This window comes from Cucurbita pepo, chromosome LG02 (genome assembly GCF_002806865.2).
Source record: "Cucurbita pepo subsp. pepo cultivar mu-cu-16 chromosome LG02, ASM280686v2, whole genome shotgun sequence".
NCBI classification, from domain to species: domain Eukaryota; kingdom Viridiplantae; phylum Streptophyta; class Magnoliopsida; order Cucurbitales; family Cucurbitaceae; genus Cucurbita; species Cucurbita pepo.
The window spans coordinates 12,203,122-12,229,014 of record NC_036639.1 but is presented as its reverse complement, the minus strand read 5'-3'; the positions used below and the strand labels follow the sequence as shown (position 1 = coordinate 12,229,014).

Here is a 25,893-nt window from a genome sequence, read left to right as displayed (position 1 = left end):
CTGGAAAGTGACAGTTTGGTATATTTTGTGTATTGGGAAAGAGAGGAGAATTATGAGTGGGCTCTCAAAAAGGTTTGTTCTGTACTCCTCAAAACGGCTTGACAAGTGATCAAAAACCTCTCATCATCCCTTTCCATTTCTTCTCCCCGCGTTTTCCTTGCTTTTTTCTCTCTGTCATTCTCAGCGTTGAAGAAGGCTTAAAACCCACGAATCCCCAGAAAACCAGACATTCTTAGGAAATCCATGATCATGGCTGTTCCCATTCTCAGATTACCCTTTTTCCTTCCCATTCTCGCCATTTTGCTACTCTTCTCCACCTTTCTTACTTCAACAGGTTCGATTCTTCTTCTTTTTATTCTTTATGGCTTTGTTTTCTGTTTCTTTTTGTTGTTTGTTTCAATGGGTGTTGGTCTGTTTGTTTGTTTACATAATCGTCTCTGTTTTGAAAACTTGGCCTCTCTTTCTGCTTGTTTTTGTGACTGGTCGATTCTGGAATCTGCTCTTCCTTCGTTTGATTTGAAGAATGATGAAATGGTAGCTTTCGTATTTGATTACTCTGAGTTTCAGGGGTTTGTTTCTCTCGTTTTCTTTGATTTTTTTAAATCCTGTTTTTGGGTCTTGTTCACAGGGGGACTTTAGTTTCTGGGTTTTCTTTGATGAACTTTCAAATGGGTGGTTGAGGATTTTTGGGTTTAATGCATTATGCCCTCTGCATGTATAAGGTTCTGGATTTTCAGAGTTTGAGGAAAATCCTCTGTTTCTTCTTAACTCTGAAATGCTCTGTTCATTTAATTTCTGAGATGAAATTGAGAGCAATCTTAAAAAGGAGTGTGTAAATAATGGATAAGAAATGATGTTTATACCTAACGCTGTTAAAGGTTATGTTCTTGAGGCTACTAATTCTGTTCATGGACCATATTGCTTTTTTCTTTTCTTAATCATTATGATTTGACTGATAGCTTCTACGTACTGTTTGAACTTCAGAGGGTGATGCTGATCTATCCTTTTTTATGTTTTTTCTTATTTGGTTCTCAGAAGCGTATGATCCACTTGATCCAAATGGAAACATTACTATCAAGTGGGATGTTATAAGCTGGACCGCTGATGGCTATGTTGTAAGTGTTTATGAATCATTGTGTTCATTTCATAAGAATCAATATGTGTGATAGCCCTTTGAGATAGAGAGATTGTGTAGAGAAATGAGGGGTTTTGGAGGAGATTTCTTAATTTCTGTATAAAATGATAAGCACTTGTGTTATTGGTGATGATTATAATGGGAAATTTAGTTGTCTTTTCCCTTTTTGTGCTTGTTTTTAGATATTAAACTCGTGTTTTGTGAATGAATAGGCTGTCGTTACTATGTATAATTTCCAACAATATCGTCATATTCAAGCCCCGGGATGGTCTCTGCAATGGGGATGGGTTAAGAAAGAGGTCATATGGAGCATGTTGGGAGGCCAAGCAACCGAACAAGGTGATTGTTCAAGATATAAGGGGAACATCCCTCATAGCTGCAAGAGGGATCCAACCATTGTTGATCTATTGCCCGGGACTCCGTATAACCAGCAGATTGCAAATTGCTGCAAAGGCGGAGTTCTCAACTCCTGGGTGCAAGATCCAACTACTGCAGTGAGTTCATTTCAACTCAGTGTTGGTGCTGCGGGAACCTCGAATAAAACTGTCAGATTACCAAAGAACTTCACCTTAAAAGCACCTGGGCCTGGTTATACTTGTGGACCTGCAAAGATCGTTAGACCGACCAAATTCATTTCGTCTGACAAACGTAGGGTTACACAGGCCTTGAGTAAGTAAAGATTAGAGAGTTATTTACTTGCATTATCTTCCTGTTTCTATGTTCTTGTGTAGCTTCAAGTTGCTTTCAAATTCAATACTCCTTTCCTTTCAAGAAATCCTTGTACTTAATCCTTCATGTTTGCAGTGACATGGAATATTACATGCACATATTCACAATTTCTGGCTCAAAAAACTCCGACTTGCTGTGTTTCGCTGTCATCATTTTACAACGACACAATTGTTTCTTGCCCTAAATGCTCGTGTGGTTGTCCAAACAACTTGAAGGGAGCCCAAAATTGTGTGGAGTAAGCTATCTGCCTCATATAAAACTATAAACTATTATGACTTGGACTAATTGTGAACATGTGTATTTGCAGGCCAAATTCTCCGCATTTAGCCTCTGTTGTTACCAATGCTAGTTCTAGCAATAACAATGTGGTACCTTCGGTTCAGTGTACAAGCCATATGTGCCCGATCCGAGTTCACTGGCATGTGAAGATTAACTATAAGGAGTATTGGCGTGCCAAGATCACAATTACAAACTTCAATTACGCGATGAACTATACAAATTGGAACTTAGTTGCCCAACATCCCAATTTCGACAATTTAACAACGATTTTCAGCTTCAACTACATGTCGATCAATCCATATGGAACTATAAGTAGGATACATTTTCTTCTCGGAAACATCTTTTTCTTGTTCCTCTTCTTTTAAATTTAAATAAATGTATGTGTACTTCTAACAGATGATACTGCAGTCCTGTGGGGAGTCAAGTTCTACAATGATTTGCTCATGCAAGCAGGCCCTTCTGGGAATGTGCAGACAGAGCTACTTTTCCGAAAGAATCCATCGATTTTCACATTCGATAAAGGCTGGGCTTTCCCTCGGAGGATTTATTTCAATGGCGACAACTGCGTCATGCCGCCTCCAGATGCCTATCCCCACTCACCAAACACGGGTTTGAAGCAAGGTGTCTCGTTGTTTACTACGCTATTGTCGATTTCCTTGACTCTCCTTTCCCTTTGCCATTTATTTGCATAACGTTTTCCCTGGTATACTCGAGTCATTCTGAAGTTTTGAAGTGGATCGATCAGTCTGGCACACACAATTATTCAAAGAATTGATGAATCTCAGATATGGATGATGACTTTTAACTACACAATTGTTTTTCTTCGGTGAACTTTTTCGTGATCGCGTTCACTTTGTAAATGTTGTACGATATTACAGAAACTCTCTAAGATTTCCATGTCTGCATTGAGATAATGCTCAACCATGGAAACTTGGAACATGTTTGCATATCAATTGTTGTCAGTAAATGTTTCTCTGCTACTTTGATTCATTCCATATCTTTATCTTCTTTCATGGAACAGTGGAATTTTTGTGAATGGAAAAGTAGATTACAGGAAGAGAATGGATTCTGAATTTCAGAATATGACATTCTTCATTTTGAACTTTCTAAAAGATTGTAAGTTCTTGTATGCAGGTGATTTTGTTCCTATATGTCAAAAATATGGACTTGATCTGAAAAATTACATTACATTCTTTCTTCATGTGTAATTTTGAATTCTAGAAAGGGACTCAACAAATAGCTAGCAGCAGGAAGAGCAGCAGCAAAGCAAATGATGTTGAGAGGGCGACGGGCCTTTGGCGGGCAGTGTTTGGCAGGAACGGGTATGTATCCGGTGGTGGAAGCATGCACTCGTCGCCATTGAAGTAAACTTTCCGAGGGAATGCCCATCCCTGCTTAAAGGTGAAGGTGTTCTGATCCTTTTGCAGCAATACCTCTGATTGTACATTCCCAAATGGCCCTGCTTCCATCAGAAGGTCGTTGTAAAACTTCGTCCCGTAGAACATTCCCGTGTCATCTGTGTATATCAGGAGCAAAAACCGTGTCTTAGCTCTCCTCTTTCGTTGAATATGTCAAGGAAAGAGCAATGAGTAGAAAACAGTTTTGGAGTTTGATGCTTTTACTTACTGATTGATTCATAGGGAACAAGGGGTTTGTAGTTGAAGCTGAAAACTTGGGTTACATTGTTCAGATTTGGATGCTGGACGACGAGAGACCAAAGCGAATAGTTCATTCGATAGTTGAAGTTTGTGATGGCGATCTTCACCCGCCAGTATTCCTTATAATTTTGTTTCACGTGCCAGTGAACTCGAACCGGGCACATATGATGCGTGCACTGCAGCAACGGGGTGTTGTCTTTCTTTGGTGTATTGATTCCAACCAGCTTAAGAATCTTAGAATCACTCCTGCAGTCATTGCAAAGCACAACACAGTTCAGGTCTGAGCTGTACTAATGGCAATACTTACAAGAATTGAGATGGAAATGGCTAGCCTTACTTGATGCAGCTGTTCTTGTTTTGGCAACCACAGGTGCAAGACGGACAAGACGTGATCGTATCGTTGTAGAACGATGAGAAAGAAACACAACAATTAGGATTTTTTCTGGCCAAAAACTGAGAGTAAGTGCAGGTCACATTCCAAGTCACTGCACACAAAAAGGAGAAAGATGACCAAATTACAGCTTATACTTGTCGATAAAATGCAGATGGAGGACTGTAATGAACGTGTTCTTACTCAGAGCTTGAGTTTTGCGACGGCGGTCGGGCGTGAGGAAGGTGGTGGAAGGCACGACCTTGGCGGGGCCACAAGTGTACCCGGGGCCGGGACCAAGCAGAGTGAAGTTCTTGGGGAGTTTGACAGTCTTATTTGAAGTACCTGCTTGGCCAACACTGATCTGAAAGGCTGAAACAGCAGCTTGAGGGTCTTGTCCCCAAGCTGCCACAACCCCACCTTTGCAGCAGTTTGTAAACTGCTGATTGTAAGGAACTCCTGGCATCAAATCCACAACAGTGGGGGTTTTCTTACAACAGTGAGGAATGTTTCCTTTGAACTTGGAGCAATCGCCTTGCTCGGTCGTTTGCGACCCGACCATCGACCATATCACTTCCTTTTTCGCCCACGTCCATCCCATCGTCCACCCGGGACTCATTATGTGCCGGTACATTTGGAAGTTGTTCAATGTCACAACTGCCTACAAAATCATCCGACTTCATATGACTAGATTCAAAAACTCATATCAGAATAGAAGTTCTTACCACATAGCCATCAGGCGTCCAAGACATGACGTCCCATTTGACCGTAATGTTCCCATTCGGATCCAACGGATCATACGCAGCTGCAACCAAAAAACACAAGTAGATTGATCACCAAACCACGAACGAGAAGTTCAAAATGACAGGTAACTCCAGTTGGCAAAAACAAGCCTCACCTCCAAGAGAAAATATGACAAAAAGGAAAACAGCTGAAACAATCAAGCTCATTGTCGGTTAAGTCGAGCAAACGAGTTCTACAAGAAGATGAACGAGGAAGATGAACAATAAACGACACACCAAAAGGGTGTCGTTGAAAGCTTTATATAAGATTATGGTTTGTTCTTTATGTTCTTTGTTCTGTTCAGTTCCCATAACGTGAAGCAAGGGCTAGGTGGGAAAAACATGGCGGGACATATGAAGATTGAGAAGTTAACATCTCAACGGTACAAGGGTTGAAGATGAAGCTGATGTGTAATGGCTTAGGCGTGGAAGTTACTCAAATGACCTTGTAGCTTTTGCTGTGATATCAGGTATAAAGAAATTGCACCTACCCTGCTTAATACCCTTTTGGGAATTACTCAAAATTTTATGATACTCATTCAAAGATCATAAGATAATAGTAAATACTCATAGAATTTGTGTTCCTTACTATTATTATGTGTATGTTTTGAAGTACTTAGGTTAATTGTGTGCTCATTTGAGGCCTTGTGGCTGTCATGGGGGCCTAAGACCTAACATGGAAGGCAAGGCAAGGCAAGGCAAGGCAGGGCAAGTTTCTTGAATGTTCTAACCAATTTGGATGAGTTTGAAGGAAGCAAACAGGTTGGGAAAAAGGTATAAAGAGAGAGAGAGAGAGAGATGGAGAAGCCTTTGAATGTGATGAAAGCCCAAAAAGACAACAGATCTACCAAACTAATGTTAGTATTTGGCAGACTTCTCATAAATTGCTTCAATACTAATACTTCTCTCCTTCCCATCCCTCTCATTTGCCAAAGGCTTTTAGTTTTCCTCACTTCTCCGTCCGAGATTTTGAATCTAGATTTGACTTCGATGTTATTCTATATTCTCGATCTTTTGAGTTGTTTTTGAGATTGTAGACGATTGTGCTTCTCGGTAGACCAACACGTGTCATTTTTACATATTGTTGTCTTTACTAACATTGTAACGGCCCAAGCCCACCGCTAGCCGATATTGACGTGTTTGGACTTTCCCTTTCAAATTTCCCTTCAAGGTTTTTAAAACGCGTCTGTTAGGGAGAGATTTTCACATCCTTATGAAAAATGCTTTGTTCTCCTCCGTAAGCGGTGTAAAATCTCACAATCCACCCTCCTTCGGGGCCCAGCGTCCTTGATGACACATTACCTCGTGTCCATCCTACTTAGCCTCCTCGCTGGCACATCACCTAGTGTATGACACTGATATCACTTGTAATGGCCCAAGCCCACTGCTAACCGATATTGTCCAAGGCTTTCCTTTTAAGCTTCCCCTCAAAGTTTTTAAAACGTCTCCTAAGAAGAGGTTTTTACACTCTTATAAAGAATGCTTCGTTCTCCTCCCAACCAATGTGGGATCTCACAAACATGTTTCTTAAGAAAGCTTCTTCGGAGATCACCCGACTCCTTTAGATGAAATAGTACTTCTTGTATATGTCTAGTCCGCCAAGTTGTTCAATTTCGAGTATCACATCCCCACCAACTTTTTCGTAGTTGACTTGAACCACACTATTGTACGAGAGCAGTATCGACCAACATCAAGGCCAGAGATTTTAGAATTTAAGTTTAACACCTAATGACCTTTCTATTCAACGACTTTAGCTACTTATAAGATTGAAGATTATATCTACAAAGCAACGCGCAAGAGTATGATTAAAAATACGTGATTTCCAAATATATATATTTTGATAATTTTGGAAAGGGTACAAGTAATCTTCTACAAGTAATCTATTATAACTTTTTTTTAGTCAACGCAATGGAATGTGGATGCACGTGCGAGTTTCTGTTTCCGCACGTATCTCCCTCTCTAGATCTCACTCTTCCTAATTTATAAATTTCTGTATAACTGATTAAATTAATAAATGCTTCACAAAGTAACATCCTTTTTCTTAATATTTTTTTCAACCTTTCTTTTATTTTTACAAGCAACATCTTAATTCTCAATTAATTTATTTTTAATCAATTAAATATTGGAAATATATTCCAAAATATCAGCAAAATATTCATAATATTTTCCTAATCAATTAAATAATTATAATATTTCACATTTATTTTTTAAGGAAAAAAACCAACAAAATAATTCCAAAATCCAACCTAAAATCTTAAAATTAGAAAGTAATTTATGAAATTTTATTATTTAAATTAAATGACATGAAATTAATTATTGATGGTTTGTAAAAATAAAAATAAAAATCTATCCGCGGAATTCGGCGAGTTTGACCAGAGAACAATTCCTCGTTACCTTTGAAATTCAGAAACCTCGCTCTCTGCTTTAATGGCGACTTTAAGCCACTCGCTTCTGCCTAACTCCACGGCCTCTCGCAATCTCCCAGTTATAATTCCACTCCCAATGCCCAATTCCTTCACATCGCCATCTCCCCATTTCTAGATTCCGGCTTCTCTACCTCTCTTTTCCTCTCCCATGGCGTCCTCATTGCTCAAAGATGAGCTCGACATTGTCATCCCCACCATCAGAAACCTCGACTTCCTCGAGATGTGGAGGCCCTTCTTTCAGCCTTACCATTTGATCATCGTCCAAGATGGCGACCCTTCCAAGATCATCAAGGTCCCTGAGGGATTCGATTATGAGCTCTATAATCGCAATGACATTAATCGGATTCTCGGCCCTAGAGCCAACTGCATTTCCTTTAAGGACTCTGCTTGTCGATGCTTTGGGTATATGGTCTCCAAAAAGAAGTATATCTTCACCATTGATGATGATTGCTTTGTGAGTTCTTTCGCTTTTTCCACTTTTCCGATTGGGCTTTTGGCTTTATGATTTTGGTGTTTTCTTTTTCCTCTGTTACTGCATGTGTGATTCCGTGATGGGTTTGATTGGTTTCCCTTTTCTCTTGGTTCTTTTTTGCATGCCCGCCATCTGTTTGTGAAAAGTTCCATTACAAGAATGCTTGCATTTTTCGTTGTTGAAAACTGGGTCTAGTTTTAAATCTGCATTCTGATTGTTCTATGCATCCTCTTGCACTCTGATGATCTATATTCCTCTTTATTCAGTTTACCTCTGTTTGATTCTATATGTAGTTTTGTGCTCATTCATAATAATAGTGTAAGAAACTTTTGATCATTTCAGAGCCTCTTATTTGTTTTTAAAAATTTGATGCTTAGGTTGCCAGTGATCCGTCTGGGAAACAAATCAATGCACTTGCACAGCACATCAAGAACCTCCTCTGCCCCTCTACCCCCTTTTTCTTCAACACCCTTTACGATCCTTATCGAGATGGTGCTGACTTTGTGCGTGGATATCCCTTCAGTCTTCGTGAGGGTGTCCCAACCGCTGTTTCTCATGGCCTCTGGCTTAATATCCCAGATTATGATGCTCCAACTCAGCTTGTTAAGCCTTTGGAAAGGAACACAAGGTAAGGACTAATCTCTAAAGGCTGCTCTACTTGGATGAAAATCATAAGGTCTAGTCAAATTTGTTGTCTAACGATCTTCATTGTTTGATAAAGGTTTGTGGATGCTGTCCTGACAATCCCAAAAGGCACTTTGTTTCCCATGTGTGGTATGAATTTGGCATTCGACCGAGACCTCATCGGCCCTGCAATGTACTTTGGACTCATGGGCGACGGGCAGCCAATCGGTCGATACGACGATATGTGGGCTGGCTGGTGCATCAAGGTGTGTATGAAAACAGTTCTAAATGATGGATAGATCATATTCATGTTGACGTAGATATAGTTTTAATCTGAATTCATTTTCAATCTGCAAATCTTGGAAATCATTCTGTTAGAACAGATACAATGCTGCTGAATTATAGATTGGTTAGATTGCACATGGCATTCTGCTATGAGAACTGTGATGCATCTGAACGATAAATTGACTGAACGATTAATCGACCAAATGCATACATGTAGGTTATATGTGATCATCTGGGGTTGGGAGTGAAGACAGGACTACCCTACATCTACCATAGCAAGGCAAGCAACCCATTTGTGAACCTGAGGAAGGAGTACAAGGGCATTTTCTGGCAGGAAGACATCATCCCATTCTTCCAACAAGTTGTTCTTCCAAAAGATTGCACCACTGTCCAAAAGTGCTACATTGAGCTGGCCAAACAAGTCAAGGACAAGCTCAGCAAAGTTGATCCTTACTTCGACAAGCTGGCCGATGCCATGGTGACTTGGATTGAAGCTTGGGATGATCTCAACCCAACTGGAGCTTCAGCTAAGTTGCCCAATGGAAAAGCGTAATCGTTTAGTTAAATCGCCATCTTCGTGCAACTATAGATGTTGTTTGAGTCTTAATAACTTGTGATTTTTCGGATTTTGAATGTACTTTTTGTTCTTCAATCTACTGTTCTATATAAGCTGTAGAAACAATAAGATATGGTGATTCAGGTTCTAGTTTGTACCTCAGTTGTGATACCCAGAAATATTTAGTAATATTTGTTCATGTACACCCATATTTCCTNTCACATTGTTCCAAGTTATTTTCTCCGGTTGTCGGTTCATGTACACCCATATTTCCTTGTTGTCTTTAGTTTTATGGCGAACTATGTTGATTTGTGTTTGTTTATGAACTTTTAATATCTTAATATACGAGCGTTACGATGTCTTCTCCTCTGTGCTCTTCACTTTCATGAAGGTTTTGAAGAATGTGCAGAAAGTTGAAATTCCACAAATGCAGATATGATGATGATGATGAAGATTTTCAAACAGATTTGAAGACTTTTTCCCTATAAGGGTCTGAGAAAAAGAGCTTTCCACTTTGGTAGAGATAGCAGAAAAGAGAGAAGCCAAGCCAAAGAGTTTTAGTAGTATGCTTCTTCCAATTCAGAATACTTTGCAAAAGTTGGCATGAATAAGAATATGAACATGATATAAGGTACAAAATATTATCTCCCATTTACTTTTTTCGATCGATCTTTCGTACAACGAATATTAGATATTAACCATTCAACCATGCTCTCTCAACCATGCTCTCATCCAACAATGGTTTGAGAGGGGAACAAAACATTCCTTATAAGCGTGTAATGTGTGGAAATCTCTCATTAACAGATGTATTTTAAAGCCGTGAGGTTGACGGCGATATGTAACGGGCCAACGGCTAGACACTGGATGGTGCCAACAAGGACGCTAACCCCCAAGGAGGGTAAATTGTGAGATCTCACATCGGCCGAAAAGGGGAACAAGTATTCGTTACAAGGGTGTAGGGTGTGGAGGGTGTGGAAACCTCTACCTAATAGACACATTTTTAAACGTTGAGGCTGAGTGCCAGCGAGCCAAACATTGGGCTGAGTGCCAACGAGCACACTGAACCTCAGCTCAAAGGAGGGTGGATGGTGAGATCTCACATTGGTTGAAGAGAGGATATGTAACGAGTCAAAATAGACAATATCTAGCAGCGATGAACTTGAGTTGTTACATGAACCGAAGATATATTATGGGGTGTAATATTGGGTAAATTAGCATCTCTAATTATGGGATCCAAGTCAGGATGGCATTTTAATAGAGAGGTTAGTGGGATGATTAATTTCCCAAGATGGAGAAGATGAAAAAAAGTGAGGATAATTAAGACCAAACAAAATGGGAAAAAATAAAGAAATTTTTCCCTTTTATAATTCAATTAGTGATGTTGAATAAAGGAATATTTGCAACAAATTTGATATTTAGTTCATCAATGCCTACTATTTCCACAATTGATACCCTATTTCTGGTTCACGACAGTATTATGGTTGAATTGATAAAAGGTCAGTCGAATCAGAGACGAAGAGTCCACTAATCACGTAATTCGAGGACTTAGATCTGAAAACAAGATAGTGAATTGAACTGAAGTTGAATTTGGTTAAATGGATGAGTTGGAGACATTTGTAACAGCCCAGGTTTCTAAAACGCGTCTGTTAGAGAGAGGTTTCTAAATTTCGTCATTCATGTAGCTATCGTTCTTTTCCGAAATTAAGAAAGATAAAAATACGTGCCTAGCACCTATGGTAAAGCTTGGAGATGTAAAGCAAGCATGTTTAGTCACAAATCCTTTAAATTGCATGATCTAAAGGGTCAAAATGTGTGAAAAATCTTTCTATTAGAGGTATGGTTTCAAAATGTGTTCATTTAAGTTGTCGTGGATTAAAAAAGAAACGTCTTCCACATATCGTTCTCCTATCTAGTCACACGCTTGGGACCACTCGAACGAGTGAATGAGATGCAATGAGAAGAATCGAGCACCTTATAGTGATCTAGCGTGTTTGTCACCAATAGACTAACAATATGACAGACCGGTTTTCATATTGAGACTTCCTTTAAATTGTGATACTCATCCACAAGTTGATATGCAATTTGATTCTCGGTCAGACACAACTTCACACTATTTATTAACTTAAGCATTAGAGTTTGTGTGACATCTGAGTAAATGAGGGGTACATAAATTAACCGAGATCACATTTGAATGAGAGCGGTCATGAGATTAAGATGATTAAAAAAGATTTAGAATAATTGATAGTCTCGGTAACTCAATTATACAAATTCAATGGCTAAGCACGTTTTGATTAGAATAATTATATATTGGGTGACCTCACGAGAATTTATCTACAATAAATTTTATTTTAAAAAACCAAAATAAATTCTTAAAAATGGTTTTTTTATTTATTTTTATTTTAAACAAAACTTAGGGAAAAAGAAAATAATAATAAATAAAAATAATATTTATAAATTTAATTTCTTGAAAATCAAGATTTTTATCTGAACATTTTATCTTTTATTTATTTATTTATTATTATTATTATTATTATAAATTGAATATTTCGATTTGACTTTTAGACAATCCAATGTAAGCACGCTGTACTGTTGACCCTGCTCTGAAACGACATGCATAGTTAATGAAGGGCAAATCCGTAAATACCTCTCACACCCCAACAAAAAAAAAAATTAAAATCTTATTTTAAACGAAAATTATAATATTTTTAACTAATTTAAATCATGTGTTTTAAAAATTAAAAAAGGACGCATCTTTCTCACCCACCAAAACCTGGCACTCTCCGTGCAACTGCCCTCTTGTCTTGCCACGTGGCACGTCAAATCGGCTAACCGTACAGTTCAACAAGTTGTCCGCTATTATACTCTACAGTTTCTCGCGGAGGAGTCGACAACCCCCGGAAGCAAAGACTGTGTGAATGACAGACTAATAGTAGAGCGACACGTAGTGAGCAGAAAGTGCTTTTCGTGCTCAGCTGCGTAACTGTAAATGGGCTGTGACCATTGGGAAGTGATTTTTCTTTGTCTTGAACAGAGAACACATGGAGTTGCCGTGTCCACACGTGGCAAACAGTCCCCCTGGCGCAGGCCGTTTCTTCTCTGGTTACTTCGCTGTAGCCATCGCCGCCGTACGGCGGCGGTAACTTCCGAGGTTCGTTGGAAATGTACAGTGAACAATCCCATGCAAAACAAAATTATGAAATAATTCAATAAAATAATTGAATTAATTAAATAATTAAGATATTTCCAATTTTTATTTTGCAATTTTTGACAAATCATGATGTCAAAAGAAGTGTTTTTTAGTTATTTTGTCCCCCAAATTATTTACCTGTCTATTCATTCCCTTACAATATTAATAATTTTATGCTACAAATTTTTATTTAATTATGTTATTTACTTATAAAATTTACCAATCTATTTTTAAATTATATTCATGTTAGCCTTGAGACATAATTTTTTATATAACTTCAAATTCTAACATCGTAATCATAGGTTAAGAATCTCGTACCTACAATTTCCTTTTTTTTTTTTTTAATTTTATATATAGAGACACCCTTTTACCTGTTTTAGGATATGGTTGTATCAATCTATTATTTAGTTTTTGTTTCTTATTGACCAAACTAACCCTATCCCACCAACCATTTTGTTCCTCGAGTATTGGTTATTTTGGTCAAAACCTAGGTTAGCATCTTTTTTCACAAACCAAATATGTAATTTTTAGTACCATAACAAAAATGACAAATCTAAGACAAGTTGTACAAAAAGTAAATTCTTTTTATTCTCAATTATATTTTATCGTCCCGCTTGGTATGATTCTCTTTTACTTAATAAACGATGTATTATCCATTGTTTGATAAATTATCTCCGTCAACTACGTTAAAATTGAGTGTTATGATATTAACCTAATCAAAACTACACGAAAAAACTAAATTTATAATTTAAACCAAAAAGAAAAAAAAAACATTTGTGCTTAAATGTTTGTTTTTACAACTTTTGCTTATTTCATTGATTATTATATTAATAAATTATCACATGAAAATTGTACTAATCCAATAAGAAAATGACACGTGGAGTTTCATTTTTAAGGTTTGGTGACGATGTTCTGATCAACCTGTGACCGGCTTTAAGCTGATGATACAGAATCTGAGAACCAAATGGTACCACACTAGGCGCGTGTCGAATAAAAAAGCTCCACGTGGGTATGAAGATAAAAATATCACGACATCGTTGAAAACACCACAAACGTGTAACACACGCTTCCAAAACGCGCGTGGGAAAACAAGGATAAAAGAAAAAAACAGGGTGTTTTATAAGAAACTAGTAGGAAGAAGAAGAAGAAGAGGAGGAGGAGCTCTAAGGCTGTCTTGAAATTGTTTTTCTGGGTGTGAAGATCAGAAGAAATCTTTAGCTCTGAAACCCTAAGAACAAGAACAAGAACAGAAAAAGAGAGACTTTTTTTTTATTATTTATTATTCTGTTTTGTTTGGGAAAAACAAAAAAAAAACAACAAAAATCACTGTTTTCTGCCTCTACCTCACTAGGGTTTAATTCTTTTTTTGTTCTTGTTGGATCCCAAGAACAGAGCCAGAGGCTTTGTTTTCAGGGGTAAGGAAATGGGAAGAGGAAGAGTGGAGCTGAAGAGAATAGAGAACAAGATAAACAGGCAGGTAACATTTGCTAAGAGAAGGAGTGGGCTGTTGAAGAAAGCTTATGAGCTCTCTGTTCTTTGTGATGCTGAAGTTGCTCTTATCATCTTCTCTAATCGTGGCAAGCTCTATGAGTTTTGTAGCACTTCCAAGTACTCTTCTCATCCTCATCTTTCTAGGGTTTCCATTTCTTTTTGTTTTTGTTTATACCCATTTAGATCCATAATTGCTTCTTCATCATCTCATCTCATCTCATCTTGTTTCTTGCCTCAGCATGCTTAAGACACTGGAAAGGTACCAGAAATGCAGTTATGGAGCTGTCGAGGTCGCCAAACCCGCCAAAGAGCTCGAGGTGAATCGTCGATGCAGATACCCATGTCGTTAATGATTAAATTTATCGTAATCTATCAACTTCCGATGAATTCTCAATCATAAAAATTGGATTTTTATTTCTTATTTTTACAGAGTAGCTATAGAGAATACTTGAAGCTGAAGGCTAGGTTTGAGTCTCTACAAAGAACTCAGAGGTAACTAATTTTTTTTAAATTATTGATGTTAAAAGTTTAGAATTAGGACTAAACATTGGTTATTTATGTCATGGTAGAAATCTTCTTGGTGAGGAGCTGGGTCCATTGAACTCTAAAGAGCTTGAGCAGCTGGAGCGTCAGCTCGAGTCTTCTTTGAAGCAAGTTAGGTCTACTAAGGTAAGTTTATTAAAATTTAGCTCTAACCCATAATTTATTTCTCTTTTTAACTATGATTTCGATCGTTAATGTGAGATCCCGCCCCGAAGTGGGGTGGACACAAGCCAGCAAGGACGCAGGGCTCCGAAAGGGGTGGATTGTGAGATCCCATATCGATTGGGGAAGAGAACGAAACACCCTTCCTTCATAAGGGTGTAGATACTCTCCCTAGCATACACGTTTTAACAATATCTGTTACCGGTGGAGTTGAGCCGTTAGATCATCAAATGGGTCTTGATTATATCAATTCTCGATTTGATTCTCATTCTCATTCATATTTCTAGGGTTTGTCTCGATAGAATTATCCATGTGGTTGTGGTATTGTCTGTTGGTTCTTATAAGACAACATTTGAAGCTTCACCTTTGTACTTTGGAAATGGGTATCTCAGATTATTTGCTTCTTAATTTATTTGCTACCACCAAAAGATTTAAAACTTGGCCAACTATAGCTAGCTAATTGAGTCGTTCATCACAATTACTATGATGATAATATACCTCTGAATCCAAATCCATTGCATACCTTGATGGTCTAAATCCATTGCATGCCTTGATGGTTCCGTGTAACAATAATGACATTGACCTAATGGTTGGCGAAGCCATATATGTATACAAAAAGTCAAAATCCCCTTAAAAAAGAACTCTAAGTGTATGAAGGAACGTTCGGGTCGTTCAACAACGGGATCTACAAAATAAAAATAGAAGAACGAGAAAACAATATGACATGAAAGGAGGCTAAGAAGAAGATAGCATTAAGGAAGAGGAACTATGAGTGTATCTTTGTCTTAGATCTATGACATAATTTTAATGAGTATACGTTGTGAGATCCCATATCGGTGGGAGAGAGTAACAAAACATTCTTTATATGGGTGTGGAAATCTCTTTCTAGTAGACACGTTTTAAAACTTTGAAGAGAACTCAGAAGGAAAAGTCTAAAGAAAACAATATTTGTGAGTGAGTGAGCAGTAGGATTAGGCTACCAATTTTTCGGAAGTTACGGAATCACTTTCTCTAATTCTTTTGAAATGGTTTTCTCAAGTGCCCATTTCGAATTTTAGTTGACTTGTATGAAACGCAATTGTATGTAGCTCAATCTAGTAGTAAGTAACCGGTCGAATTTCTTGTACCAAACACTTTATATGTTATGTTTTGAAGACTGTTTTCTTATATGAGATTCCACATTGGTTGGAGAGGAGAACGAATCATTCCTTATAAGGGTGTGAAAACCTCTCCCGAACATACGTGTTTTAAAAACCTCGAGAGAACTCCAAAACATAAAGCTCAAATAGGACAATATGTACTAGTTGTGGGATTGAACTGTTACAAATGGTATCAGAGTTAGACACGAGCCAGTGTGCCAACAAGCACGCTGGGGTCCCAAGAGAGGGTGGATTGTGAAATCCCATATCGGTTGGAGAGAAGAACAAAAACATTCGTTGTATAAGGGTGTGAAAACCTATCCCTAATAGTCGTGTGTTATAATCCTTGAGGGAAAGCTCGAAAGAGGACAATATCTACTAGCGGTGGGCTTAAGCTGTTACATCTTATCTCGTAATGTATGTAATTAGTTAATCATTACCATATTCTAAATACATTTGGAGCTGAGAACTTGCAGACCCAGTACATGCTGGACCAGCTATCTGATCTTCAGAACAAGGTAGGCTTGACTTGATATATCAAGTGTTAATATCCGTTGAATTTTGATGGATTCATATGCTAATTGTTGTGTGTTTTTTTCAAGTTCAGGAACAAATGCTGATTGAAACCAACAGATCTCTAACATTAAAGGTAACCAACATACCCTTCTACAAACAGATTTCGAAAAGAAAAAAACGTTAAAAAGAGATCTAAAGACGAAATCGTTATGAACTCGAATGACTTGGATTTGGTTGGTCAGCTAGAAGAAATGAGTTCAAGAAACAACATAAGACTAACATGGGAAGAAGTAGACCAAAGCATGTCATATGCACCACAGAATGCCCAAACTCAAGGCTTCTTTCAGCCACTGGATTGCAACCCCACTCTGCAAATTGGGTCAGTTCATCCCTTTTGGCTAAGCAAATGAAATGGCTTTTTTTGTGGATAATCTGTGTGTTTACTTATGTGGTGTGGTGGGTTTGCAACAGGTACAGTGGTTCAGTATCAGATCAAATTACAGCCACCACTGCCCCAAATCATGCCCAACAAGTCAATGCCTTTCTCCCTGGTTGGATGCTTTGAAGGCCTCAAACTCTACCTCTCTTTTTTATTTATTATTAATTGCAGTATGGTACCAACACTTTGCAAATTTGTTAATAAGGACTTTTATTTTAGACATTATAAGAAAACCCCCCCCCAACATTTGGCTTCTGGACACGAAAAGAATTTTAAGTAGTGTATGGAGATGAACATAACAAATTTACGTGCATCATTTCTCATCTTCTAACAATTCGGAACGTAGTAATGTTATGTACTTTAAAGACTGTCTCCATAGACAAATACGAGTCATGTTTTGTCCTAACTCATATGCATCTTAGAAAAATTATCAGGAGTTCACTCGACATAGAATTACTCTCCGCAAAGCATGCTTAACCTTGGAGTTTCTATGATTAAGTCACTGAAAAGTAAGGTGCATCTTGTTGGTATACGTAGTAATTTTCAATTTTTTTAGTCTTGTACTTATCCTCATATGTTTTCAGTTCATTTATGTATTATTTCTTTATTTGAGTGTCACATTATTCGTCAGATATAAGTTATTAAAATATATTATAATAATTAGTTAGGTAATATATCTAAGATATTTCTAATCTGTTAATATTTTTTTCATTTATGATTTGATCAATATTATATTTTATTTTATTATCAAGATTTAGTTAGTTTATATTTTTTCCTTATTTTTAATTATTAGTTTGTAACTTGTATTCTACTTAACAATCATGAAAATTGGACTTTTAGGTCCAACTGAAACTTTTGATCCTACCTATGTTGATCGCACCTTCAATCCCAATTCTATTTCAAAACAACACAAGATTATTTATTGAGTATTTTTTACCATTCAACCTTTCAAAACAATTTTTTTAGATAAAGACAATAATGTAAAAAGTGCACGACGAGAGTCGTTTGCTTGTCAAGAAAAATCTGTCCTCGTGCAGTTTTACTTATGCATCATTTTTTTAAAATAATTATGAATTTTTTTAGTTCAAATAGTATTCGTGAAATTATTTGAGAGTTAAAATTTATAGTAAGTTTTGGTCGGGTTTATAAACGTTTTTTAAAGAGAATTTCAAACAAAACTTTTCCTATTTTTAAAAAGTTCCGAAAAGTTTTGGAACAAATTACCTTAATAATAATTAATAATAAACATCCAAATGTATAAAGACAGCCTTAAAAATAATATTCTAAAATAAAAAAATATAATAAAACATCCTTAAATTCAATAATTTAAATTTAATTTTGGAATAACGAATAAAAAAGCTTAAAATTTAATTATTTAAAGCATTATTTCTCGATAATGTAAAAAGAAAAAGTAATTCTAAAATATTAGGATTCCATTTGTAGTGGTCCAACTTAGTAATTATTCAATAAATAAAATGTATATATTTTTTAATTTAAAGTAATGATATTATTATTAGGGTACCATATGGTAAACAACTTTTAATATAATTAATTACTTAATTACACCATTGTAGCGTAGGACGTCCATGGACCACAAAACCACAAGCTTTTTAAACTTATCATAATATATTTACGCAAAAATATACTCATTTTTATTCCGTCAAAAAAGGGTAAAGAATATAATTTTTTTTTTATTTTTAAATCTAACTGTTTAATATTATATTTTGTGTACGATTTATTGAAAAAAGATTTAGCTTTTATCCTAATATTCATATTTACATGTTTTAGAAAAACGTATTTTGTTCTTATAAAATAATCATTTTACTAATATTGTTTTCTAATTTATTTAACTAAACCAATTATATATTATATATATATATTTTTTTTTTTTACAAAATGAAACAAATATATGGTCGGTAATTATTTTTTAAAATTAATTAATTTTAAAAAATAAATTAAATCTTTTTATTATTTTTTGAAAACATGGGAACACAAAAAAAAAAAAAAAAAAAAAAATTTTTTAANTTATTGAAACATTTATTTTAAAAAAAATTATATATCGTTATAAATGTTATGTATGCAGTAATCATCTTAGATAAACGTCTTAACAATTTAAGTACGAGTTTCTATGTATTTTATTCACAGACTTGAAAGTTCGTGAACTAAACGTGTAATTTAATTTATATATAATATGAACCTTAAATTTCTTCTTTGAAGTGAACGTTGAATATTTACTTAGGAACTATAATTGTCTCGAATAATTACATTAGAGGGCGATAAGAGTTGACTTGCGTATATGTTCTTATGGCTATTTCATTAATACATAACTTTGATGATAGACACTAAGATAAAAGAAACGTAGTTAATTAGGTGTCGTTTTCTAGCCTATTTAATCTTATTCTAATAATCCAAGTTCACCGTTAATAGATATTATTCATTTTAGTCCATTACGTATCGTAGTCAGTCTTACCATTTTAAAACGCATCTACTAAGGAGAGATTTCCACACTCTTATACTCCAACCGATGTGGGATCTCGCTGGCACACCGCTTGATGTCTGACTATCATATCATATGTAATAGCTAAAGGGACCATTACATATCGTCATCAGTCTCACGATTTTAAAACGCGTCTATTATGAAGAGGTTTCCATACTCTTATAAGAAACATTTCGTTCCTCTTTCCAACCGATGTGAGATCTCATACACACCCTTAATGTTTTCGTGGCCAGTTAATAAGAATTAAGTTGTTGATTTTGGTAGATGAACACGACTCTCCACAATAGTATGATATTGTCCACTTTATAGACTTATGGTTTTGCCTTGGACTTCCCCAAAATGCTCAACACCAATAAAAATAGTATTCCTTTATTATAAACTCATAATCATTCTCTAAATTAGCGGACGAGCATGAAAACTTGATATGAGATAGATAGATAGATTTTGAGTGTGATATAAGCGTGGCGCCGTCACATGTAAAGAAGAAGAACAACATAGACACACAAAGCTCTTAGCTCAGCTAAAGCTGTGACCCTTTATAAATTCCACTGACATAAAATTTGAGACATTAACTGCTCCACGGTCTCCCTCCAACCATTCCTCGACAGCTCAATGGTACTATGCAACATCCATCACATGCCCTTCTCTTTCTTTCTTATTTTTCCCTCATTAGCAACAATCTCTCCTCCTCTCAAACTCCAACCGAATCACTTCCCTCATCCACAATTATAGAAACAACAACAATTCCCCACTCCCTCTTCTTCTTCTTCCTCTTCTCCTTTTAGGGTTCGTGTTGGCTTCTGCTCAAGAACCCTCCACCATGGGCAGAGGGAGAGTGCAGCTCAAGAGAATAGAGAACAAAATCAGCCGCCAAGTCACCTTCTCTAAGCGTAGAGCTGGGCTGCTCAAAAAGGCCCATGAGATCTCTGTCCTTTGCGATGCAGATGTTGCCTTGATTGTCTTCTCCACCAAAGGAAAGCTCTTTGAGTACTCCACTCATGCCAGGTTCCTCTTTGCGCCCTGTTACATTCATCCACTACTAATATTACATCAAAAGCTTCCATTTTTATCCTTCTTTTCTTCATGGGTCTTTGTTTCTTTTTGTTTTTCACTGTTTTGTATAATAAAAATCTCATCTTTATAGAACCCACCACCAAGAACAACAAAAAAATCAACAAATTTCCTTCCTTTTCTCTTCAACTCTACGTTTGAAACAAGGAATTACGAGATGTCTGTCAAAATTCTGTACCAAAAAAAAAAAAAAAAAAAAAACCTAGAGACACGTGTCGGGAGACCATGATGTTTTTTGTTGTTCCTGCTTTGTAGCTCTAACCTAGTATTTGAATCTCTCGATGGATCTCGAATGAAGAGCTATAGCTCTCGAATTACACTGAAAAAGGAGTCAAATTTCTTGGTTTTGTATATATATATATATATATATATATATATGCATGTACTGCACAATTCCTATTCATGAGATGAATTTGTATTTGATATGCATGGTAACAGTCTATCTTTTGTTACCCTTTTCTCGAGCGATGATCTCTTTTGATCGTTAGAAGTTAAAAGTAATAAGAAATCACTACAAGAGAGATAAGATTTGGATTATCTTGTTGATCGAGTATTTTAAGGTAAAAACACTTGTTTGAGATTCGAATCACTCAACAAGTAAGATTGATTATGTCCGGCTTAAATGATTCTAAACATGCAATCTAAGATTTTGATTATCTTGTTGATCGAGTATTTCAAGGTAAAAACGCTTGTTTGAGATTTGAATCACTCCGCAAGTAAGATTGATTATGTTCGGCTTAAATGATTCTAAACATGCAATCTAAGATTTTTATTATCTTGTTGATCGAGTATTTTAAGGTAAAAACATTTGTTTGAGATTCGAATCACTCCATGAGTAAGATTGATTATGTCCGGCTTAAATGATTCTCAACATGCAATCTAAACTACGTAGAATTGCAGAGACATTTAGTCATTAGCTATAGTAAAGAAAAAATGCTCTTTTCACTATATTTTACAAAGATAAGACGTTATATAGCCTCAAGATAAAACCCTTGACCTTCCATGAGGTATTTCAAGAGTTTGTAACCTTCATACTTTATGACCATAATTAACGTAAATTTAAAATATATAAAAGAAACACCATAACTCTAGATTATCATCCACCCAACATTTGTAACTATCCAATAATAAATGGAACTTGTTTCTTCTTTATTGTGGCATGAATTGCAACATCTTGTGATAATTTCAACAACATTGTGCTCGAATCTTTATCTTGCATGATTGATGTCTTGAGCATAATAACTCATGAACGTTCTCATTATATTACATTGAGATGTTAATCCTTAGGATTTATAACTAGTTATGAGTTGAAGTATACATAGTAAGATTTATTAGGTTCCTGGTGGTTGAGCATGATCAGGGTTGTATGTGATTTGTTAAACTATGACCAAGAAGTTGAGAAAGTCTCTAAATATCGTATACAATGCTTGAAAAGGTGCCACTTCAATACTCATTTGATATCTACAACACAATGTTTAAACCATCTTTTGGGGTTTATGCTAAAATCTGATCCTGATTAAGGGTTTGATTTGGTTTCCAAACAAGCAGCATGGAGAAGATCTTGGAAAAATACGAGAGGTGTTCTTATGCAGAGAGACCATTGGCCACAAATGCAGATTCTGATTTACAGGTAAAAACTAACGCATCTGATTTTCATTTCTTGTGTTTACTGTTTTTATTGATTACCAATTTCAATTTCAATTTATGTTTGAAAGTTTGCTACTTTTTGGAACATTCTTACTGTTCACAAAAAAAAAAAAAAAAAAAAAAAAAAAAAAANATGTCAACCTAGTGGTTTTAGGATCTCGAATGTCTTAGAACACTGTTATTGTGAGATTCCACGTCCCGTTTAGAGAGGGAATAAAACATTTCCTTAAAAGAGTATGAATACCTCTCCTAAAAAAAATGGGTTTTAAAACTATGAAGCTGATGACAATACGTAACGGGCTAAAACAGATAATATCAATTAGCGGTGGGCTTGGGCTGTTACAAATGGTAACAAAGCTAGACACTGTGCCGTGTGCTGGGAGCGAATTGTGAGATCCACATCGGTTGGAGAGAGGAATAAAACATTTTTTTATAAAAGTGTGGAAACTTGTAACGACCCAAGCCCACCACTAGCAGATATTGTCCTCTTTGGGCTTTCCTTTCGGACTTCCCCTCAAGGCTTTAAAACGCGTCTGCTCGGGGAAGATTTCTACACCCTTTTAAAATGGTGGTTTGTTCTCCTCCCCAACTAATGTGGGACATCACAATCCATCCCCTTTGGGGCTAGCGTCCTTGTTGACACTCTTTCCTTCCTCCAATCGATGTGGGACTGCCCCAATTCCAACCCCTTTGGGGTCCAACATCTTTACTGGCACACCGCCTCGTGTCTACCCCCGAATGGTGGTTTGTTCTCCTCCCCAACCAATGTGGGACATCACAATCCACCCCCTTCGGGGTCCAGCGTCATCGCTGGCACTCTTTTCTTCCTCCAATCGACGTGGGACCGCCCCCAAATCCACCCCCCTTTGGGGCCCAACGTCTTTACTGGCACACCGCCTCGTGTCTACCCCTTTCGGGGAACAGCGAGAAGGCTGACACATCGTCCGGTGTCTGGCTCTGATACCATTTGTAACGACCTAGGCCCACTGCTGGCAGATATTGTCTTCTTTGGGCTTTCCCTTTCGGGCTTCCCCCTCAAGGCTTTAAGACGCGTCTACTAGGGGAAGGTTTCCACACCCTAGCAGACACCTCTTCGGGCTTTCCCTTTCGGGTTTCCCCTCAAGGCTTTAAAACGCGTCTACTAGGGAAAAGTTTTCACACCCTTGTAAATGATGATTTGTTCTCCTCCCCAACCAATATGGGACATCACAGAACCTCTCCTTAGTAGACACGTTTTAAAACCGTGAGACTAACGGCGATACGTAATAGGTCAAATATGACAATATCTACTAGTAGTGAATTGAGTTATTACTGTTCTTGCTAGCACAATAATGATTGTCTTGTCTTGTTGTAGGCAGGTGAAAGTCGTTCAAAAAGTCGTTCAAACACTTCATCTATCCCGTCTTTAAATTTCATGGGATTGATTTTTGAGCTCAAATCAAATTTGAATTTCCTTTCGTGTTTAAATTAGTCTTTTCAGCCTTAATGCTTTTTGCCGGTTGGTTTCATTATGAGTTAGAACAAATTAGTTACCATTAAGTTTGGTAGGTATATATACCCATCTTATGGCCCAAATAACTGGTTCAAGTGTCTAAGTGAGCACCCTTGGCAGGTAAGTTGGTGCGAGGAGTACCCAAAAATTGCAGCCAGAATGGAAATTATACAGAAGAACATCAGGTGTTTCAACACTTCTTGTGCATTACTCATTTTCAACTATACAAAAATTTATTTTGTTTTTTTTTTTAAGGCGTTATTTGGGAGAAGAGCTTGAGCCTTTGAATTTGAGAGAACTTCAAAGCTTGGAGCAGCAACTTGATTCATCACTGAAGCGCATAAGAGCCAGAAAGGTCTGCTCTTAAATTCAAAGTTCTTCCTGTTCATGAATCTCACCTTTCTTTTTTTTGTTGCAGAACCAACTAATGCAAGAATCTATCTCATTGCTACACAAAAAGGTGAATGACTTTTGAACCAATATATTTGGTATCATTATTCAGGCATGTATGACTCTAATGGCTTCCATTATGGGTTAAATTTTGGTTATAAATGGTTGAAGGAAAGGGAACTGCAAGAGGAGAACAGGCAGCTTGCAAACAAGGTATAAGTTTAAGTAGAAAAGGCCATCATCTCCCATTTGGTGCTGTAAATTTTTAAGTAAGTTCTTTGTTTGATGGGCTATTTTGATTTGGAAATAGGTAAAGGAGAATGAGAAAGCTTTGGTTGAACGTGGACACTGCGAGCTCCCAAACTTGGCTCCCTATCAGCCCATTTTGCCAATGCCACCCCCAATTCCTTCTTTCTCTATTGGGTATGCCTTCTTTTCTCTTTCCGCTAGGAACGAAACATTCGTTATAAGAATATGGAAACCTCTCCCTAGTAGACGCGTTTTAAAATTGTGAGGCTGACAACAATATGTAACGAGAAAAAGTGGATAACATCTGCTAGCGGTGGACTTGGACTGTTACAAATGGTATCAAAGCCAGACACTGGACAGTATACTAGCGAGGACGCTGGTCCCCAAGGAGGTGAATTGTGAAATCCCACATTGGTTGGAGAGGAGAACGAAACATTCCTTATAAGAGTGTTGGAAACCTCTTACTAGTAGATGTGTTTTAAAACTGTGAGGCTGATGACGATACGTAACGGGCCAAAACGGACAATATCTGCTAGCGGTAAACTTGGGGTGTTACAACAAAAGGGAAAAATAAAAACAATGATAAACCCTCCATTAGAGTTTATAAGGGAGAGGTTGTTTGAATTAGTCTGTAACAGGCCAAGTCCACCGCTAACAGATATTATCCGCTTTGGTCCGCTAGTAGATATTGTTCGTTTTGGTCGGGTACATATCGTCGTCAGCCTCACAATTTTAAAACGCGTCTATTAGGGATGTTTCGTTCCCCTCTCGAATCGACGTGGAATCTCATATAACTCTATATCTAAACCCTTCAAATCCATAAACTAGGTGAGAAACTCTCATTCAGCACCAACCCATGTAACCCTTTTGATCTTGTTGGATCATCATGTAGAGAAAAAGATCAGATAGAACAAAACCCTTATCAGCTTCCACAGGTCAACCTAGCAACCCTTGGCTTAAAGACTAAATATTTTAATGTGCAGAGCAAACTTGCATGATGGGAGAGGCTCAACAGGATCAGATGAAGATGAAACAAGGCCAACAAGCACCAACATCCAAATACCAGCCTGGATGCTTAGCCATGTGACTGAAAGTCATCGCAACTAAAAGCAACAGCACCGTCGTCGTCTTCTCCGTAGCGGGCGGCGGGCGAGGAGCAGCTGCCCTTACCACCACCACCACCACCTCCATTGTAACAAAGAAAATGGCCATGGGGGAGGGGGAGACAAAATGACGTTCATACCCAGTTGGCCACCCCACAATTACAAAGCCATATTGTATTATGTAGATCTCATGTGCCTCCAAATTCATTTAAAACTCTCAGAAGAAAATTGAATTGTGGTTACTTCCATTTCTTTTTCCTAGCTTTTGAGAACTTGTGTGTGTTGCTTGATGTGTCTACATGCATGCAATGGGTTGGCTAACCCTTCTTGTCCATGGTCCATGGCCTCAACAATAGAAGTCGTCACTCGTCAATCATACACCGTACACCGATCTCTCACTTTTACCTGAAAAAAGTTACTGAAACAATGAGTATTTAAAAATACTTAGTAAGTAACCTCGTTGTTAGGCATAAACATGAAAAATGTATCATGCTTATTGGGACCTAAATTCACGATTGTTACTTTGGCTTTACTTTCTTTTACGAGTAGGATTTGTTGTATTTTACTTCTCTACACTGGTTCATGCTCATGCACGGAGTCCCACTAGACAGGTTTATTAACATACCCCTGAGTCTGACTATGAGCACGCAC

The 25,893-nt window shown here is 37.1% G+C and overlaps 5 protein-coding genes and 1 long non-coding RNA gene across 6 annotated transcripts; 5 read left to right on the top strand and 1 right to left on the bottom strand.

Moving 5' to 3' along the window:
- The first annotated feature begins 40 nt into the window (after nt 1-40).
- Nucleotides 41-3,133, top strand: LOC111789052 (COBRA-like protein 1). Its single transcript, XM_023669688.1, has 6 exons — nt 41-334; nt 1,036-1,115; nt 1,348-1,804; nt 1,940-2,099; nt 2,172-2,455; nt 2,540-3,133. The coding sequence occupies exons 1-6, from the start codon at nt 244-246 to the stop codon at nt 2,833-2,835; spliced, it is 1,368 nt and encodes a 455-aa protein (XP_023525456.1). The 5' UTR covers nt 41-243; the 3' UTR covers nt 2,836-3,133.
- A 99-nt stretch (nt 3,134-3,232) lies between these two features.
- LOC111789053 (COBRA-like protein 4) lies at nt 3,233-5,543 on the bottom strand. The gene is made up of 6 exons (XM_023669689.1): nt 5,070-5,543; nt 4,897-4,976; nt 4,376-4,832; nt 4,139-4,286; nt 3,770-4,047; nt 3,233-3,659 (listed from the first exon to the last, which is right to left on the bottom strand). Exons 1-6 carry the CDS (start codon nt 5,119-5,121, stop codon nt 3,373-3,375), a joined length of 1,302 nt encoding a protein of 433 aa, XP_023525457.1. The 5' UTR covers nt 5,122-5,543; the 3' UTR covers nt 3,233-3,372.
- Nucleotides 3,991-4,467, top strand: LOC111789054. The gene is made up of 3 exons (XR_002814258.1): nt 3,991-4,079; nt 4,172-4,260; nt 4,347-4,467. It is a non-coding gene; the product is annotated as an uncharacterized LOC111789054 (long non-coding RNA).
- Nucleotides 5,544-7,341: 1,798 nt separating the features above from the next.
- Nucleotides 7,342-9,525, top strand: LOC111787996 (probable UDP-arabinopyranose mutase 2). Its single transcript, XM_023668124.1, has 4 exons — nt 7,342-7,833; nt 8,229-8,479; nt 8,573-8,741; nt 8,978-9,525. The coding sequence occupies exons 1-4, from the start codon at nt 7,528-7,530 to the stop codon at nt 9,311-9,313; spliced, it is 1,062 nt and encodes a 353-aa protein (XP_023523892.1). The 5' UTR covers nt 7,342-7,527; the 3' UTR covers nt 9,314-9,525.
- Nucleotides 9,526-13,634: 4,109 nt separating this feature from the next.
- LOC111787995 (developmental protein SEPALLATA 1-like) lies at nt 13,635-17,109 on the top strand. The gene is made up of 8 exons (XM_023668123.1): nt 13,635-14,111; nt 14,233-14,311; nt 14,425-14,486; nt 14,564-14,663; nt 16,315-16,356; nt 16,446-16,487; nt 16,597-16,733; nt 16,826-17,109. Exons 1-8 carry the CDS (start codon nt 13,927-13,929, stop codon nt 16,917-16,919), a joined length of 741 nt encoding a protein of 246 aa, XP_023523891.1. The 5' UTR covers nt 13,635-13,926; the 3' UTR covers nt 16,920-17,109.
- A 2,835-nt stretch (nt 17,110-19,944) lies between these two features.
- LOC111788980 (truncated transcription factor CAULIFLOWER A-like) lies at nt 19,945-25,503 on the top strand. Its single transcript, XM_023669588.1, has 8 exons — nt 19,945-20,295; nt 21,910-21,991; nt 23,621-23,685; nt 23,756-23,855; nt 23,919-23,960; nt 24,062-24,103; nt 24,201-24,313; nt 25,123-25,503. The coding sequence occupies exons 1-8, from the start codon at nt 20,111-20,113 to the stop codon at nt 25,244-25,246; spliced, it is 753 nt and encodes a 250-aa protein (XP_023525356.1). The 5' UTR covers nt 19,945-20,110; the 3' UTR covers nt 25,247-25,503.
- Nucleotides 25,504-25,893: the final 390 nt, after the last annotated feature.